Source organism: Squalius cephalus (assembly GCF_949319135.1).
Source record: "Squalius cephalus genome assembly, chromosome: 13".
NCBI lineage: Eukaryota > Metazoa > Chordata > Actinopteri > Cypriniformes > Leuciscidae > Squalius > Squalius cephalus.
In genome coordinates this window covers 34,388,214-34,405,714 of record NC_137134.1, presented here as the reverse complement: position 1 = coordinate 34,405,714, position 17,501 = coordinate 34,388,214, and the positions used below count along the sequence as shown (strand labels likewise).

The 17,501-nt window shown below is 35.1% G+C and overlaps 1 protein-coding gene across 2 annotated transcripts; it reads right to left on the bottom strand.

Moving 5' to 3' along the window:
- Positions 1-998: 998 nt before the first annotated feature.
- Positions 999-16,441, bottom strand: ncln (nicalin). 2 transcript variants are annotated; one of them, XM_079890914.1, is made up of 15 exons: positions 16,152-16,441; positions 14,866-15,056; positions 13,106-13,250; positions 11,298-11,392; positions 9,926-10,003; positions 7,691-7,794; positions 7,519-7,607; positions 6,402-6,541; positions 5,388-5,593; positions 5,186-5,273; positions 4,372-4,410; positions 3,477-3,640; positions 3,344-3,397; positions 2,740-2,818; positions 999-1,238 (listed from the first exon to the last, which is right to left on the bottom strand). In XM_079890914.1, exons 1-15 carry the CDS (start codon positions 16,312-16,314, stop codon positions 1,176-1,178), a joined length of 1,698 nt encoding a protein of 565 aa, XP_079747040.1. In that variant the 5' UTR covers positions 16,315-16,441; the 3' UTR covers positions 999-1,175. The 2 variants fall into 2 exon arrangements, with proteins under 2 accessions (XP_079747040.1, XP_079747041.1); XM_079890915.1 differs by having other exon boundaries at positions 5,415-5,593.
- Between the last annotated feature and the right edge of the window lie 1,060 nt (positions 16,442-17,501).

The following is a 17,501-nucleotide window of genomic DNA, read 5'->3' as shown; positions in this document are numbered from 1 at the left end:
ATCGACATATTTAATTGTCGCACTGTAATTTCTTACTACTGTTTATTTTTTTCCTGTATGAAACTTTTTTTTTTTAAACGAAAGTGGTAACTAGGGGATTTATACTGATTAATTTAACATTGAAAAAGATTATTTTATTTGTTTTTAACATTTTTCTTGGACCATTAATTCACTCTTTTCCTTGATTTTGATCTGATCAGAAGGAGTGACAGGTATTCTCTCAATTGTTATTGAACTATTTCAATTATTTCAGTTGAATTGGTGAATTGAAACAAGTTGTCATGTCATGTTTTTCCATTTAATAAAAACTGTGCAAAGAAACCAACTGCAATGTGTTCTTAATTCAACAAATGCCTTTATTTTTTCTTCATCCTTCTCCTTAAGAATCAAGTTTATGTACCTCTGATTTGTAAAGTTAAATCAAGTTCGGCCACAAAAAAAAAAAAAAAAAAAAAAAAAAAAAAAGTAATCAGTGCATGTCGAAGCGTATCAGCTTCCATAAATAACAGCAAATTTGTACCACACTGCTTCCTAATAAATAGTGAAAACAGAACTGGACTTCGGATGTCAAAACGACAGGTGGAATTAGGATACAAGAACAAAATGGGAGTTATAAACACCTTGAGAACCATGGAGTTAATTACTCTTTTGAGGAAAAATTTTAGGATAAAAGAATCTGCAAAACATGAAATGCCAAACGGTTTCTCACAATGTAATACTCACTCCGAAGAGAATCAGCCGTTCGAGTTGAGACTCACGTGACAAAGATTGAGAGTCAATCTTGAGAGTCAACAGACTTCAACTCAAACAGCAACAATTTTGGCCCACTTTGTAGTAGCTGCCAGTGAAGAATAACAACATGAGGGGGGGATTCTGGAAACTGTTGATGACGGCAATTAAACAACCGCAACACACCGATATGTACTTGTTTGCATTGTTAAATGAACTCCGTTTGAATGATTATGGATTGTAGTTTTAAGGAAACAGAACTTGAGGCAACATCGAGACCAGGAAGACTTGAAAGGCAGATGGAGATGTAGTGGATGAAACACTTGGCATTGAAATTAATGTACATTCTCAAAAAAAGTAATCAATCAATCAATCAAACAAACTAGGTGTGATATAAAGAAAGCAAACACACTCTTGGCTCCTCGTATTGCAGGTGCTCGAAGTGGTTAGTGCTGTTTGACCCGAGGAGCCGTGACTCTACGCAGGAAACCGTACAGAAATCCGAAATTCTACAGGAAAACACAAATTAAAATGGTTTTGTTATGACAGTATGTTGTATTGTAATGACAAATATGAATATATATAAATATATGATATATGGTTACTATGGTAATGACAAATATATAAATATGGTCATTATGGAAATTACAAATATGTATAAATATATGACATGGTTACTACGATAATGACATACGTATAAATATATTGGTCATTACGATAATGACAATTATATATAAATACATGTTATGTGGTTATTACGGAAATTATAAATATTATTATATATTTATTGTATAAATATATGGTATACAAATTTTTTTAAAGCTATTTGCCAAGGAAACATTTTTCATTTCAGGTTATTTTAACGATGTACTGATTTTTTTTTTTTTTTTTTTAATAATAAAAATGAGAAAAACAACAAAATCACTAAGACTTTAACAGAAAATGAAGAAAATATTAATAATAAAAATATTAAATCAATCTCAAACATACAAAAAAAATCTCAAACATACTAAAATAACACTGACCTATAACAAATATATATTTATACCATAACAGTAATGAGAACATGTTGTGAAAGTGTGCTGAATTGTCTTGAAAACATGTTGTTATACATAAAACTGGCTAAAAAAAAATATATAATTTATATGATAAAATATAATATATTTTGCTTGGGATGAAATGTGAATTCATGTGAAGAACAAACACGAAATAATTACAAATATAGATTTCACCACAGTAATGAGAATGTGTTGTGATATGTATTATTCATATAATATAATATATAATATAATATATACACACACACACACACACACACACACACACACACACAAGTAAAGATAAAACTGGCTAAAAATATAACATTTACAGTCAAACCAAAAATTATTCAGACACCAAATATACATTTTTGAGTTTTTTTTTTTTTTTTTTTTTTACTAGTGTGTGCAGGACACTATAGTTCATTTATGTAAGTGAGGATAGAAAAATAAAGTAAACACTGACATATTATACCTTAAAAAATTCTTCATACAGTGACGACCAGAAATAATATATAAAAATTCGGGACCAGAAATGATTCAGACACTTTGACCTGATCATGTTTTGCTGAAGTGTTTTGTCTTTAATTGCTAATGCTCTTTTTACACACAGACTGAACAAAATGAAGCATTGCTTGGTGATTGGTTGAGCTAAACTGGTATTATCTAATTGTGTAGTTAAATTTAACAGCTGACAGATATTCAACATAATTCATGTGTGAGGCAGTCTAACAGAAGGATGGACAAAACTGAGTTCCAGTCATATTTTATAACCATTTTCTTTTCTAAACTGTTATAATGTGAGAAATGTTGAAGGTGTCTGAATATATTTTGGTTTGAGTGTATATTATAAAATATGATATGTTTTGCTTTTGTTTTTGGGGTGAAATGTGACCTGGACAATATATGATGCATGCGAAGAATCCCCCAAACAAAAAAAGAGTGCACTAAATTTCCAGAATATTAGTCTTACCAGGACGGCCAAATACAGCACTCCAAGATAAGCTGCGATACAGCCAGCGAGCAGCAGGTCAAAGATCGCTGGTTTTACCCTGGTTTGTGTCAAATGCAACAACATTATTCAAACAGCAGGTTTAATATAGGGTTATAGACATTTTTAACCCTGGGTTAAGCAACATTTCACACTTGTAAAGCTGAACGTGGGTCAGTTATTGAGGTTATTCACCTCATAAATGTGTTCATTAAAAATGTCAACTCATCTTTAAACCTGCTTTCAATTCATTACTAACCCAGGTTTAATTATGAAACCCGTAATAATATAATGTTTAATAATCCTTAAATGGATAGTTCACCCAAAAATGAAAAGTCTGTCATCATTTACTAACCCCACTGAACACGAAAAAAGATATTTTGAAGAATATTTGTAACAAAACAGCACCATTGACTCCCATAGTATTTTTTTTATCCATATCAAGTCATACAAATCATTGTTGGTTACAAACATTCCTCAAAATATCTTCTTCTGTGTCATTTTGAAGTGAACTATCCCTTTAAAAGTTTGAAAAGAATGCTAAAATGCTGTATTTAAATAAACATCAAATCATTGCCAGTCTCACCTATAAGCATTCATGGTCTGCTTAAGTTGATCATAAAAGACAAATTCAGGGTCCCTGTTGAGAAATGAAAACAAAAAACCATTAACCTCTGAATATTCATCTGAAACGAGCACTGAAAGAGCGAGCGCTTCACCTCTTGTCGGCCCTGACCAGATGCCTCTTGACGTCCTTCAGGTAGCGGTTCATGTAATACTCCAGTGTGTTAACAATACTACTGTCTTTATCCAGGAGCTGTGCGGCTCGTGGCTGCGCCGTCAGCCAGTCCACCAGTGACACCAGCTGATCCTCCTGCACCTGCTGTTGGGAATACAGGAGCGCACTTAAATAACACGTTTATAGCGACAAATCTTCACTGAAAGCAAACATGCTGAGAAATATGCCTTGAAGAGGACCTGTTGTGTCTTGATTTTGTTTTCAGGCTCTACTAGAATAAGTTTTTCCTGCTTGAATGTTGATTATTTTCCCATAATCTCCATTGTTGCAGCTCCTCTCTTCCCAGTCTGTCAGTAACGCTCTGTCTCTATGAAGCCCCGCCTTCTGAAAAGCACACTGTGCTCTGATTGGTCGGCTGGATCAGTGTGTTGTAATTGGTCGAGCGCTTTGAGTGTGTTTGGGAAATGTCCCGCCCCTTAACATAACCGCCAGTTTCAACACACTCTAAGCGCTCGACCAATCACAACACACTGCTCCAACCGACCAATCAGAGCACAGTGTGTTGTGATTGGTCGAGCGCTTCGAGTGTGTTTGGGAAATGTCCCGCCCCTTAACATAACCACCAGTTTCAACACACTAACTAACTCAACCAGGCCCCACCCTTTATTCTGCGTATTAATTATTTAAATGAGTAATATTGTGATGTGTTCGTTACCGGAAGAAACTCGAGACTACAATGGAGGCGTTTCAGGAGTTCAGAAACACTGACACTGATATAGAGAAGAACTCAAACAGCAACATTACACACTATAGAGAGATGAACATAGACAGCAGATTTTGGGCTGTAACATGTCATCCGTCCATCATCTACTCACCATCTGTTCAGTGAAGATCTCCAGGTCTCCGCTGGCACCCTGGGGGAAATATGACAATTATCACACGATTAAAAGCCACATTTTGAGTTTCATGATGCCAGATGGTAGGGCTGGGCAATTAATGGAGAAAAACTGTTTCACAGTTGCACTGTAAAATAATATTTTAATATTTTACAAGATTTCTTTATTTTAGTCAAATCTTACAATAGTAATATTTCTCATTTTGTGTAATATTGTTATTTATTAATAAAAATAATGACAAAATATCTAATAAATGTAATATATAAATGTAATATGTATAATATTTCATTATATATAATGAAATCATTAAAAAAAATACACTTTTAAAAAAACACACACATTATAAATCGCAATCTTTTTAATTTAAAAAAAAAAACTAATATTTCTTATTTTAATTAATATTGCTATTTAGCAATAATAATAAAATATATCTAATAAATGTAATAAATATAAATTATATACAGTATATTTAATTATATAAATTATTTATACTGTTTAAAAGCACACACATTATAAATCACTATTTATCACAAAAAAAACTAAATTGAATTAGTTAAATCGTAATTAAATAATAAAATTGTAATTAGTATTTTTTGTGCAGCATTAGGTTTTCAAACCTGAAGCGGTAAAAAAAAAAAAAAAATCCCACAATGTTTATACAAAAAAAACAACATTAAAACCGCAATTAGATGTCCTTCATGCATCATTACATTTAATTACTATACATTTAAAACTGTCATCAAATTAATGTACATATTAATATCTGCAAAGAAAAAGAGAAATGCCACATTACTTTCTCCGTCAGGTTGTATATCACCCTCGCCAGCGTTTCTGCGATGACTTTAGTGTTGCGAGTGAGTTTCGTCAGATCCACGTGAGGCCTACGAGAACATGGAAAAACGCAACAAAGACGACATCAATGGCAGCAACCAATCAGCAGCGAGGGAGGGAACTAACGGTGGGGCGAAAGAGAGAGAGCACCAATCATCACCCACCCAGCGGTGGCCTCTCCCGACACTGACCGCATGTCCATGATGGAGTGGCGCTCGGGGCTGCGGTGGCTCTCCAGGCGGGACAGGGTGAAGGCGGGCAGGCGGCGGATGCCGAAACGCTCATGTTCCCACGCTAGGGTGTCGTCCGCCAGGTTGATCTTCTTGTGGACCATTGAGAACTTCAGCTCGGGGTGCTGATGGGCCGCCACCTGATAATGAGAGATGATGATGACCCACCAATGCCATTTGACATCACAAGGACTTTTCCATTTTAGAGCTGCCCTAGTAGTCGTTCATTTAAAGGTGCAGTATGTAATTTTTAACGGCATCTAGTGGTGAGGTTGCGAATTGCACCCAACAGAAGTTACGGCGGCCGATAGGAAAAGATGTCGTCGTCTTGAGACAGCAGAGAGTAGCCAGTTAAGCAATGAGGTTTCTTTACAAAGACAAATTAGGAAATTAGGTTTAATTAATTATTCAGTAAAATATATGTAGACATTTCAAGCTTTCTACAGATATATTCCTCATGTCTATTTCGGTTCATTTATGTGATGCGCTCAAGTTCACTGAGACCAAATCGACAGAAAGCGCCATTATTTTACAAAAGCACAACGTTTTGTTGTTATTGTGAGTTTAAAAAAAATAAAAGTAGACCCTTATGACCAAAAAATGACGGAATATTTGAAGTTAAACTCAAGTGATGTACCGGCGCCTGTATGTCATGCAGTAAGCGGCTCTCCACACAAACACTTGAATATGCCCTTATAATAGCGCATATTTGTCTAGGTTAGCATTAGAGCGAGCGGACTTCATGTTTCAAGTGATTAGCCATATTTGAGGTTGATAAATGATAGGCCGATAACGATCTGTCCGTTACAGATTTTGCCACTTCCTGTGGAATTTTTTTTTCTGCGACTAACCGACTAATAAAATCGTAGTTTTTATTAATGGTTAGTGGACTATTAGGGGGCAGCCCTATTCCGTATATATTTCTCAATAGCGAGCGGATAGTCTTACGGTCTCCAGCTCTTTGAGCAGGGTGTGTTGTGGGCTTCCCTCTTTCGGTGGCTTGGACACATGGAGGTGAAGGTTGTCGCTGTTACCCAGAGTGTCCAGACACAAAACAAACGCCACGTTGTCCTGGAGAAGACTGGAATCTGAAAGACAAGGACGAGGTCAAAGCTTTAGCGTACGTAAATGCTCTCTTTTCTCCTCAATTACTGTTTTAAACAGCTTGTGTTTTGCTGATTGTTATCATTATTGTTGCTATTATTATTACTAAATGAATGCTATTAAAGTAAGAACTATTACTATTGTAATATTTGACAAAAAAATATGAGTATTTAAGACAAACAATATTATAATATTTGATTTTGAAATTTAGGAGCGCAATGAAATTATATCTAAGATTTGTCTTTTCTTAAAAATATATATTTTTAAATGTATAAAAATATAAAACTGAAGTATTGTAATATCTGACAAAATATTTTTTAAAAACTTTAGTGGCACAATAAAAATGAATCAAATACTTTCCTTAATAAAGGGAAACTAGAAGACATTTAAAAGGACAATTATTTAATTGCTGCGTATTATCATTGTTAATATTATTATTATTACTAAATAACAATATTAAACTAATTAAGAAATATTACTATTGTAATATTTGACTGTAAAACATTATTTAAGACAAATAATATATATATTTTTTTAATTTAGGAGCACAATGAAAATGTATCAAATACTGAAATTATTTTGTATATTTATGTATATGTATATTTTTAACACTGACTTAAAGGCCAATAAATATATATTATAATAAATTACAATTATACATTTTTATAAAAAAAAAAAATATATATATATGCAAATATTACATAAAGCATATATTTATATGCATTTTAATATATGAAAATATGTTGTATTGTGCAAACCAAATACCATATTTTATATAATTTACTATTAATATTAATTAATAATAAAACATATCAAATTATCATAATATTTATTATAATAAAGCACTTCATTTAAACTAAATTAGCTGTGCACGTCGATACACAGTTAATAAACATCTATTTTTAATGGCAAATGCGAGTGAATGTCCCGCCCTGTGTGGTTCGTGTGGTCACGTTCGCACCTGTGTGATCCAGATTGTCCTCCAGCCAGCGTTTAGTGCCTTGGTAGTTAAACTTCCCGCCTCCCGACAAGAAAAACAGCAGGTTGTATCTATAAAAAGATGTTTTTTGTAAAGCACGCAGACAGAAATCTGTTTGAAGCATCTGTTTTACTAAACGAAGCACAAGTGTTACCCTGCATGCGTCCTCTTGTAGGAGTAGAGTCTGGAAAACAGTCTCGCGAGCTCCAGCAACACAGCCACTCCACTACCGTTCGAGTCCGCGCCGTACGACAGCCACTGAAACAACACACACACACTCAATCAAGCTTTGAAATTAACACCCGCCACATGCGGGTAAAAATCGACTGTGCCGGCTAACGCTGTCAAATCACGAGCCAATTTGACGTGTTATGTTTATTCACTTTGCTGGGGAAGTTCGTGTAAATCTGCGCAGATTTAGCAAACACTCAACTCATGAGTCATCATGATATATTAAATACAGAGTATTTCGCAGATTCTGCTCATATCTGGCTGTCACTACACAACAAATAACGGCGCAATTGTTCATTGTAGCAATAGCGAAGATTAGAAAGCATTTGGTTAACAGAAAAGACTTAGATTGTTATTTTACAACATCCTACTTTTTTTTTTTTGATGTTCTTTTGTACTATATTGATCTGTCCTCCTAAAACCAAATTTTGGTGAAAAGGATGATGATGAAAGAAGGAGGAGATGCTGGATGACAGGATTTAGTTTGAATAAGAAAGAATGTATTAAATCCAAATTTCGATTCAATATTGATTATTTTGGATATCAAGTACAATACATTGCAAATTTTCTCAAGGAAAACAAATCTCTTAACTATTATTGTAAACTATGGGAGTCAGTGGTAGCCTATAGGCTTCATTAGCCTACTATAATATTGAAGGTAAAAATTAACTGATTTGTATACAAACACTTAAAATACACTTATTTATTTTTATAATAATAACGTTTTATGAAATTATATAACAATTTAAATGGTGGCTGTCATAAAAAAACTTTCCAGATTTATTCAAACATGCATTAAATATTGAAGAACATTAAAAATTATAATGAATATGTAATATGGTGCAAATATTTAACAAAATGCTCCTCTCTAGAGTTAATTTTTCTAGCTGACTAACCAGTTTATGGTCACTGGATATGTTTTTTCTGAGGTAAATGTGACGTTACATGACATTGTTTACTAACGTCTTTGCACGGTTGAAACACTGATTGAGCGATTCCATGTCACATGATATGGACTTTGATAAGTTGTACTCTACCTTTTAACACACTTTCAGATGCTCATTCATGTTTCATTTCATGCTCTATTGTTTCGTAAAAATGAGAATTGATTAAAATCTTTTTAATGTATAAATGTATATATAACATTTTTTACCCAGCCCCAATATATATATACATATATGTAAGCTGTGAAGTATTTGATCTAGTTCATTTCTTTCTTTTTTGGCTAGTAGAAGTTCTGAATGGCCAGTAACTTAAACATTTAGTAGCCAAATTCTGTGTTTCAAACCCTGCACTCAATATCGCCACAATAGAGTGTGTGTGTGTGTGTGTGTGTGTGTGTGTGTGTGTGTGACGTCACCGTTGGCCGGAGTGACTGCGGTTACACACACTGAGTGGCAGAAACACTAAACGACAGCATCTGTTTTCAGCATGAATGCCCAGAAAAACACACAAAACGCATCTAAAACGGGAAAGAGCTTTGAGATTCATTGAACAACTAGATTTGACAAGAAATCGGAGGTATATTTTTACAGACTGCTGAAAGCTTCAGAACAGAAGCAAATGGATCTTAGCGAAAGGTGGATTTGCAGTTTCATTTTGTGTCAATATGCTGAATTTAGGGGTAAAATCATACTCTATATATTGTAGTGTTATATATTGTATTGACAACTCATCAATTAAATATTTTCCATTGAATATTCTGCTTAACTGGATGTTTTTAAATAAACACTGACAAAAAACTACCCAAGTTTTAAGGCTGGACGATATGATGCTATATATATAACGTTGATATAAGTGATCACTCGGAATTAGATCTACTCATATTGTATTTATATAAAGTGTTCACTGGCAAATTTGCTTTATGTATTTCCCGGCGTTGAAATCAGGCTCATATAAATGTCAGGAAACACGATTCCTGTCTGCATGTCAATATCCACGGATCACTGGATGTTTGTTAAGTTGTAAGAAACACTATATCGAGTCCAACCTTTAGTTTAAACTGATAATCGTTTGTTTTACTGGCGTGTTCACAGTTTCCCCTGTTAAATCCAGTCAGCCAACAGCTCTTCTGCCACTCAGTCCGGCTGAGGAAAGTGACGTCAGTGCATTCCCTCTATACCTCATCGAGTGAAAGAGAGCGACGCAAGGTCCTTACCGGAGCAACTCCGAAAGAGTCGTAGTGAGCAACCAGGACGATAGTGGGCAGATCCTCTCCCGCACCTGTGAGACGCCCCTGAGAACATAAAAGAGAGATAGTATATGACGGAAATCATGCTAGAGAATCAGGCTTTGCTATTTGTGAGGGAGTAAAAAAGTCAACTAGTTAAGACTCAAAGCCATATGTGACCCTGGACCACAAAACCAGTCTCGAGTCGCACAGGTATATTTGTGGCAATAGCCAACAATACATTGTATGGGTCAAAATTATCGATTTTTCTTTTACGCCAAAAATCATTAGGATATTAAGTAAATATCATGTTCCATGAAGATATTTTGTAAATTTCTTACCTTAAATGTATCAAAAATGTATTTTTGTGAGTGAATGAAGCACAATCGCCAACAGAAATGGACAACTTTAAAGATGATTTTCTCAATATTTAGATTTTTTTGCACCCTCAGATTCCAGATTTTCAAATAGTTCAAATATTGTTCTATCGAAAGCTTATTTATTCAGCTTTTAGATGTATAAATCTCAATTTTAATTGACTGGTCTTTTAAAGACTGGTTTTGTGGTCCAGGGTCACACATTGCTTATTGTTGTTGTTTGTTTTAAGTGTTTTTGTTTAGTTCTTTAACGGAGATTCATTCACCAGACAGAATTTCATTGTACTATATGTATAATGTCAATAAAGTCCCAGTTCAAGTTCATATTGAGTGACATTTCTGCCATTTCTCACTTTAAAAGTCGACAGCTGCACAACACAAGGTCAAATATTACAGTTGTAGTTTTTATTTACAAAATATCATTCTCAAAAGATCACACAACAACGCCAGCTCTTTCATCAACACAACACGCATGCGTGGTGAACAGTCGTTGGAGATTCATATTTTGTAAATAAAGTGGTAAATTATGTTTTCTGGCACATCGCTTCATAAAATGTAGGTTAAACCACTAGAGTGACATGGGTGACTTTAATGATGTGTTCACTACCTTAAATAGACTACAGCAATTAACATTGTCAGAACATGTAGTTAATTACATGTTGTTTTGTTTAGTTAGTCTGTTCAGATTTATGGGAGAATCGTGATCTTTAAAACCAAAAAATTGTGCTTCTCAAGTCTGAGCAAACAATTGCTTGAATTTCTGCCACAAATTTGGCTTTAGAAGACTTTGTCGCAGTCCAGAAATTGAAGAACGGCTTTTATTATGGTTTTCAACTTCCACTAGATGATAAAGCAGCTTGAAATGTCCTTCAAAACATCATTTTGGTTCAGAGAACAAGGGAAGTCACAAGTTTGGTGGGACATCAGGGTGAGTAACTGGGATTATGGGTAAACTGGTGTTTTCTGCTATCAGTTACACTCACCTCTAGACTGGTAATGGCCCAATCACTGACAGCTTTGCTCTGAGCTCCACTGGTCACCATCTGAAAACCATTAGCGGTCGCTGTGTGCAGCAGCACTGTGCAGAAACAAACACATACACATTAACTATAAAACCCTTATATAAACACACACACACATGGTATAATTAATATGTATAAAAATATGATTATAAAAATATACTTTATTTTATATGTATGCATTAATACCACATATTTTATATAAATCATTTATTATAATATATAAAATGTAATATATATATATATATATATATATATATATATATATATATATATATATACATACACACACACACACATTTATGCTTTAATATATTATATAATTTATAGACAATTAAAAAATAATATATATATATATATATATATATATATATATATATATATATATATATATGTGTGTGTGTGTAATATTAAAATATTATATAAAAATAACATGTATTGCAATATATATTTGTCTGATATGTAAAAAATAAAAATGATAAATTAGCATTTTATATATATATATATATTAGAGGTGGGCATAGATTAATTTTTTTAATCTAGATTAAAATTAATCTAGATTAATCTAGATTAAAATGGCTCATTTGAATTCTGCCGAAGGCATTCAGAGTATGTGTGCTACCCAAATAATGACTATAAAAGTAAGTCTTTGAGAACGGCTTTCTCAAGCCAGGTGGCGCATTAGACCAGGGGCTCATCTCCTGTTTCTACTCATAGACTGTAAAGGTTACTACTGCACTGTTACCGTCCGTAGGCAACATTAGGTAGGCCTATGTTATTATCAACTACTATAGGCTATCAATTAGGGATGGGCGATATGGCCTAAAATCCATATTGTGATATACATTGCAGCCTCTTGCGATAACGATATTATAATAAAACCATTTCAGAACAGGTTACACAGACCCTGTTAGATGTTTTTTTTTTTTTTTTTTTGAAAGGGTGTATGTAGTTTTGAGAACATATTGTGCAAAACTGTAAGTATACAACATAATTTTGCAGATAAATAAAATGTAAGTACACTAGCTGCAGAGACTTGTGCAGAGTCTAATGTTTATTATGGCTTGGAGCTTATGAAACCCCAAATTTAAAATTAGAATATTGTCTAACTGATGTCTTTTCAGTTAAAAAGAAACACAACAACGATTCTTAAAATCGGGCGCTTTTAATAAAAAGAGATTATGTGCTACACCACTCACTAAGATATATTGGGAATAATACGCGCGCGCTGGTATTCAGTGATGTGTTCCGTTTTGAATTTGAGGTGGTAGAACGGATCACACTGGATCGTGTGTTAACTTACCGAACTGTTACACCACACAGTCTACGTCGGACGGCTTAAATCCGAACCAAGTCCAAATAATGGATGTTGCACCGATCTTTTTCACCAGCTTTCACTTTCAGCCGTGTTTACTTAAGATGACGACGAATATGATGCGTTGCAGCCGGGTGTTCCTCGCGGCCGCGGGTAGATTGCGTCATCATAGCTTGTGTAGCTTGAGCCAGCTCCCAACCCAATTTGGAGAATAGATTAACGGCGATATTTTTTTTATCGCGCGATAATAGTCTCGCGTTAACGCCGATAACGGCCCACCACTAATATTTATATATATAATATATATATATATTAATAATATAAAATATTGTATAAAAAAGACATTTTAATAAAATAAGATAATTTATCTAATTATTACAATATTTCGTATAATAAAGCATTTCATATAAACTACAGTTTATCATATAGAATGTTCATAATGCATATTTCCGGGTACCTTCAGCCGCTGATGAAGACCCCTGTGAGGAAGAGGAGATCTGTGTCTGTGTGTAGATGGACAGCAGCTCCTCGTCCTCCAGGGCGAAGTACACGGGCACGATGGTCTCGGTGGCCAACAGCTCCGGCTCCAGCTCCATGAACTGCTGCAGGGGACGAAAACAGACCCATAATCAGCCTCCAGGAGGAACATCCCGCACGACACGTGCCTCTGAACGGGTCCTTAGTAGGGCTGGGACAATAGATCGATGCATCGCGATTCCTGGATCATTTTTTTCCGAATGCGTCGCGAATCGATTCTAATCTTAGTTTTTAACAGCAGATGACGCTCTAGGCTTGTTTTTAACAGCAGGCTCAAATGCTAACGAAGAGGAGCGCTCGTGTGTTCAGCTGAGTCTGAGGGGCTGTTTACACAACACCACTTGCACGTAACACTTTTTATGCGTTTTGGTCGTTCGCTTACATGACAACAGCGTTTTGGGTGCCTGAAAACGCAAAGTTTTGAAAACGTGAAAACGGTCTCCGTGTAAACGGCAAAAACGTGAATCTGTGAAGACGATGACGTCATGCACATGCATATTACATGTTCAGTCTATTCTGTTTCATCGCCACCTACTGGCCCGGCAGCAAAATACAGCCTTTTCAGGCTACGTCTACATTAATCCGGATACATTTGAAAATGGTGTTTTCGGTTATAAACGCTCTCCGTCCACACTAGCGTTTTCAGACGTTTAGTGTGGATAAGAAACTTTTGAAAAACGCCTGAAAACGCTAAATTCACATTTACTGCGTATGCGTAAAACCCCACAAAAGATCACTGATATGATTTAGATGGAAAAAGAAATAATGGAGTTATCACGCATTTCTTCTGACAGGATCATTTTATATAGTAAAATATCTCACCATTCACTGATGCGGTCCAGGTCGCACGCAGTCACCATATGTTTGGTCTAAAACGCCACTGCTCTCATGTATTGCCGCAGGACAGCAAATGTGAGTAAATTCTGTCATCTTTGCAGGACTGTGATATGAAGAGTGTGCAATGTAGCAACAGTGTGAAAGTGATTAGCACATAACAGACACAATACTGGTATAAACATGAATATCTATTGGTACAATATGAGTCACATGACTAAATTTACATCGTTTTTAAATGCCACCGGTTTCACAGTCCACACTACAACGTAAAAACGGCGTTTTCAAATGTATCCGCTTTGGAGTGCGTTTTCAAAAAAGCTTCGTTTTCATTAATAAAAACGCCGTCTCAGTGTGGACGGAAGGCCAAAATGGAGAGAAAAATATACGTTTTCAAACGAAAACGTATTAGTGTGGACATGGCCTCAGTCGTTTTTGAGGATCCGTGTGAATGGGGATCGTTTTGACAATGGTGTCGTCCGGTACGCGGGAAACTCAAAGGAAAAACTTCTCAGTTTTAAGCATATCATTGTCGTGTAAACGTACCCTAAGAATGTACTCGCACCTCAGACTGCTTTTATGACACGAGATTAATGTAAACAGCCCCCTGCAAACGCCCTTGTAATTCGCTTCAACCTTTTCGAACTTTATGAATGATTATTTTATAGAAGGTTCAAGTGGTGTGTGTAAGGCATTAGAAGCCAGCAGATTACGGCTGTCTAGAGCACGCTGTTAAACACTAAACTCAGAATCGATTCGAGAGTGAATCGTGATTTTAAATCGATCCAGAATCATTTCTCGATGCACCTATATATTGTCCCAGCCCTAGTCGTTTGACAGCGTTACCTGCACTATGTCCTGGGGCATAGTGGACATGTTCTGGGGGAGTATGATGACCACGGCTCCCGCAGACTGCCGGAGGGCCTTCTGGTATTTCTCGAAAGAGAAATCGGCGAGCCGCATCATCACACATCGACGGCTGAGCACCTCGGCCTCCACCGAACGAGCCTCTGTGTTTAAAATGGCATTACGGGAACCTGCGAACCAATTCGGATAATTAATGCATGTGCCACATTTTGAAGAAAAAAAAACCTACCTATGTCATATTGCATTTCTATCATAATACTGTAATATTAATGAACTACATGCACTTATTATAAAGCTACGATTAGGTTTAGGGTTAGTTACTTGTAATTATGCAATTTACTCTTATTTCTATAGTATGAACATGTAGTAACGTGTAACTATGTCACCTTAAAATAAAGTGTTACCAAATGTGTCTCTTCCTCCACCAAAATATATATAATAAATATCTGAGAAGTCCATAAACACGTGTAAAACCAGTTTTGATTCATGAATTCTCATGAAGATGAGACGTTTGATAAACAGAGCTGCCACATCCTAACGCTTCAATGAAGGGTTATCATCCTCAACTAAGACTAAAGCTATTGCTAATTTAAAAATAAGAAAAACTATAATAGTATTAAATAAAAAAACTTTACACATTAACAGCTATGAGGGAGTCACTATGGTAATACCATATTATTTCTTGAAGTATCTTGCTGTACCATGCAAGGTTATATTTGTTAACTAAAAAAAATGCACTAAATTTAACTGAACTGAAATATGCACCAAAATTACTAACTAGCAAAAGATAAAAACAAACTGAAATAAAGCTGAAATAAAAGCAAACTAAGTAGTAAAAAGGACAAAACCACACATCAAAACTATTAAAACTAAAATACTAAAATTAAATTTAAAAACGTAAAACTATAATAGTACATAAATAATAGTGCTGCGTCAATGTAAGAGTAACGCGGTACATACCGCGGTATTTAACATAGTACGACATGTAAATATGAAAGTCCATTATTAAACCATTGATTGGTTCAATTCGACAACCATTCAGTTACGAGTCCTGAACAACGTTTTGAACCAAGAAACACTTCAACCAAGGTAATACCATGGTACCAGTCTGGGGTGTTGTTGTTCACTGAAAGGTTGTAGTAGGTTTAAACCCCAGCAGACGTTGGTTAATAAACCACTACGCCACCACATGTCCCAAATACAAAGCGAGAGGTGTTAATAAAGCATTATATGGCCATATAAAGCGTGTTGTGTCGGTTTATTACCGTAGGTTTGTCCCTGCAGGTCGTACTGCTGCATGCGGTACACACTGAACTCATGCGCCGCTTCCGCGCGCAGCGGACACACCAGCACCAGAAACAGCACCAAACTCAGCGGGAACGACCACTTCACCATGTTCTCCAACACCTCGCTGGCCTCCTCGAACATGCTGGAGCCGGTTCGGGAGATTCCGATAGAGAGAAACGGAGAAAAAGACTGAATGAATGATTGACGGCGATCGCTCGAGCTGTCAGGCGCCGCGGTGGTGAGAGTTTCAGGCAGGCGAAATCACCGGACACCTACACATCTGCCCAACTGTAATGAGACTGACGTTTTATTGATATAGTACGTTTACCTTTTTTTTTACATGACAAATTGCGTTGAATACTGCTAGTTAAGCATTTTATATTTTTTAAAATAATTAAAATGTATGAAATATTGTTCATGTGCATCTTTTTGGTGTTGGTTGGGGTCCATCAGGAATATTCAAGGACTACCTCGTCTGACCTTTTTCCCCAGATTTATTTATTTATTTATTTATTTATTTAGCAAAATATTCAAAATCAGTTACATTTGGGGTGTGCAGTACAATTCTTCATATAAAAAAATAAATAATTACAGAACAAATAACAAAAACAAAAAAAAAAGATTAACATTCACAGTTAGTCTCATATATAAATTATTTAACTGTGATTTTATTGAAATATAAAGTTTGAGTTCAGCTCCAAACTTAGTTATTAGAGATTATTAAATAAAATAATATAACATTAAATAAATATGAAGCTCAAAAACCCAACAGCATTAGTTTGAGTGTGACATTACTCTTATGTGAAGTAAAAGTTTGTTTATTTTTTGCTTAGTTATTGGTTCATATAAAAACCTGTTTATCTATTTATCTTATCATTTATCACGTTTACTGCTGCAGAATATTATTCACTTCACTTTTAAATGAATAAAAGTATTTGATATCTTGAAATGATCAAATCGGAGATTTTTTTTTTTCATTATTCAGATGTTGGCCTCTCAGGCAGTGTAATTTATATATAGGCTATATATATATATATATATATATAATCACAATAAAACTCACAGAATGACTTTACAAACCGTTTTATTGGCTGATCTGATCTCAGTTTGATGTGTTTATTCCTCAGACTCTGTCCACTGTTGTGGTCCTACTGAAGCTGTGATCCGATTGGTCCTCTCTGCTCTGGTGGGCGTGGCTACTGTCATCATTCTGGTTTATGACATCAGATCCAGAAGAGAGAACAGGATTATTGATTATTTTTAATGTCTTTCTATAGAGATCTGAAGCTCCATCAGTGCTGTATAAAGTCAGTGTGAGACTGAATATT

Coding starts and splice junctions, on each gene's coding strand:
- ncln (XM_079890914.1), bottom strand. CDS start 16,314: ATGTTCGAGGAGGCCAGCGAGGTGTTGGAGAACATGGTGAAGTGGTCG. Junction 7,795..9,925: donor ACTCTTTCGGAGTTGCTCCG/GTAAGGACCTTG, acceptor GTGTTGTTTCAG/TGGCTGTCGTACGGCGCGGA. Junction 5,594..6,401: donor TGCTCAAAGAGCTGGAGACC/GTAAGACTATCC, acceptor TCTCATTATCAG/GTGGCGGCCCATCAGCACCC.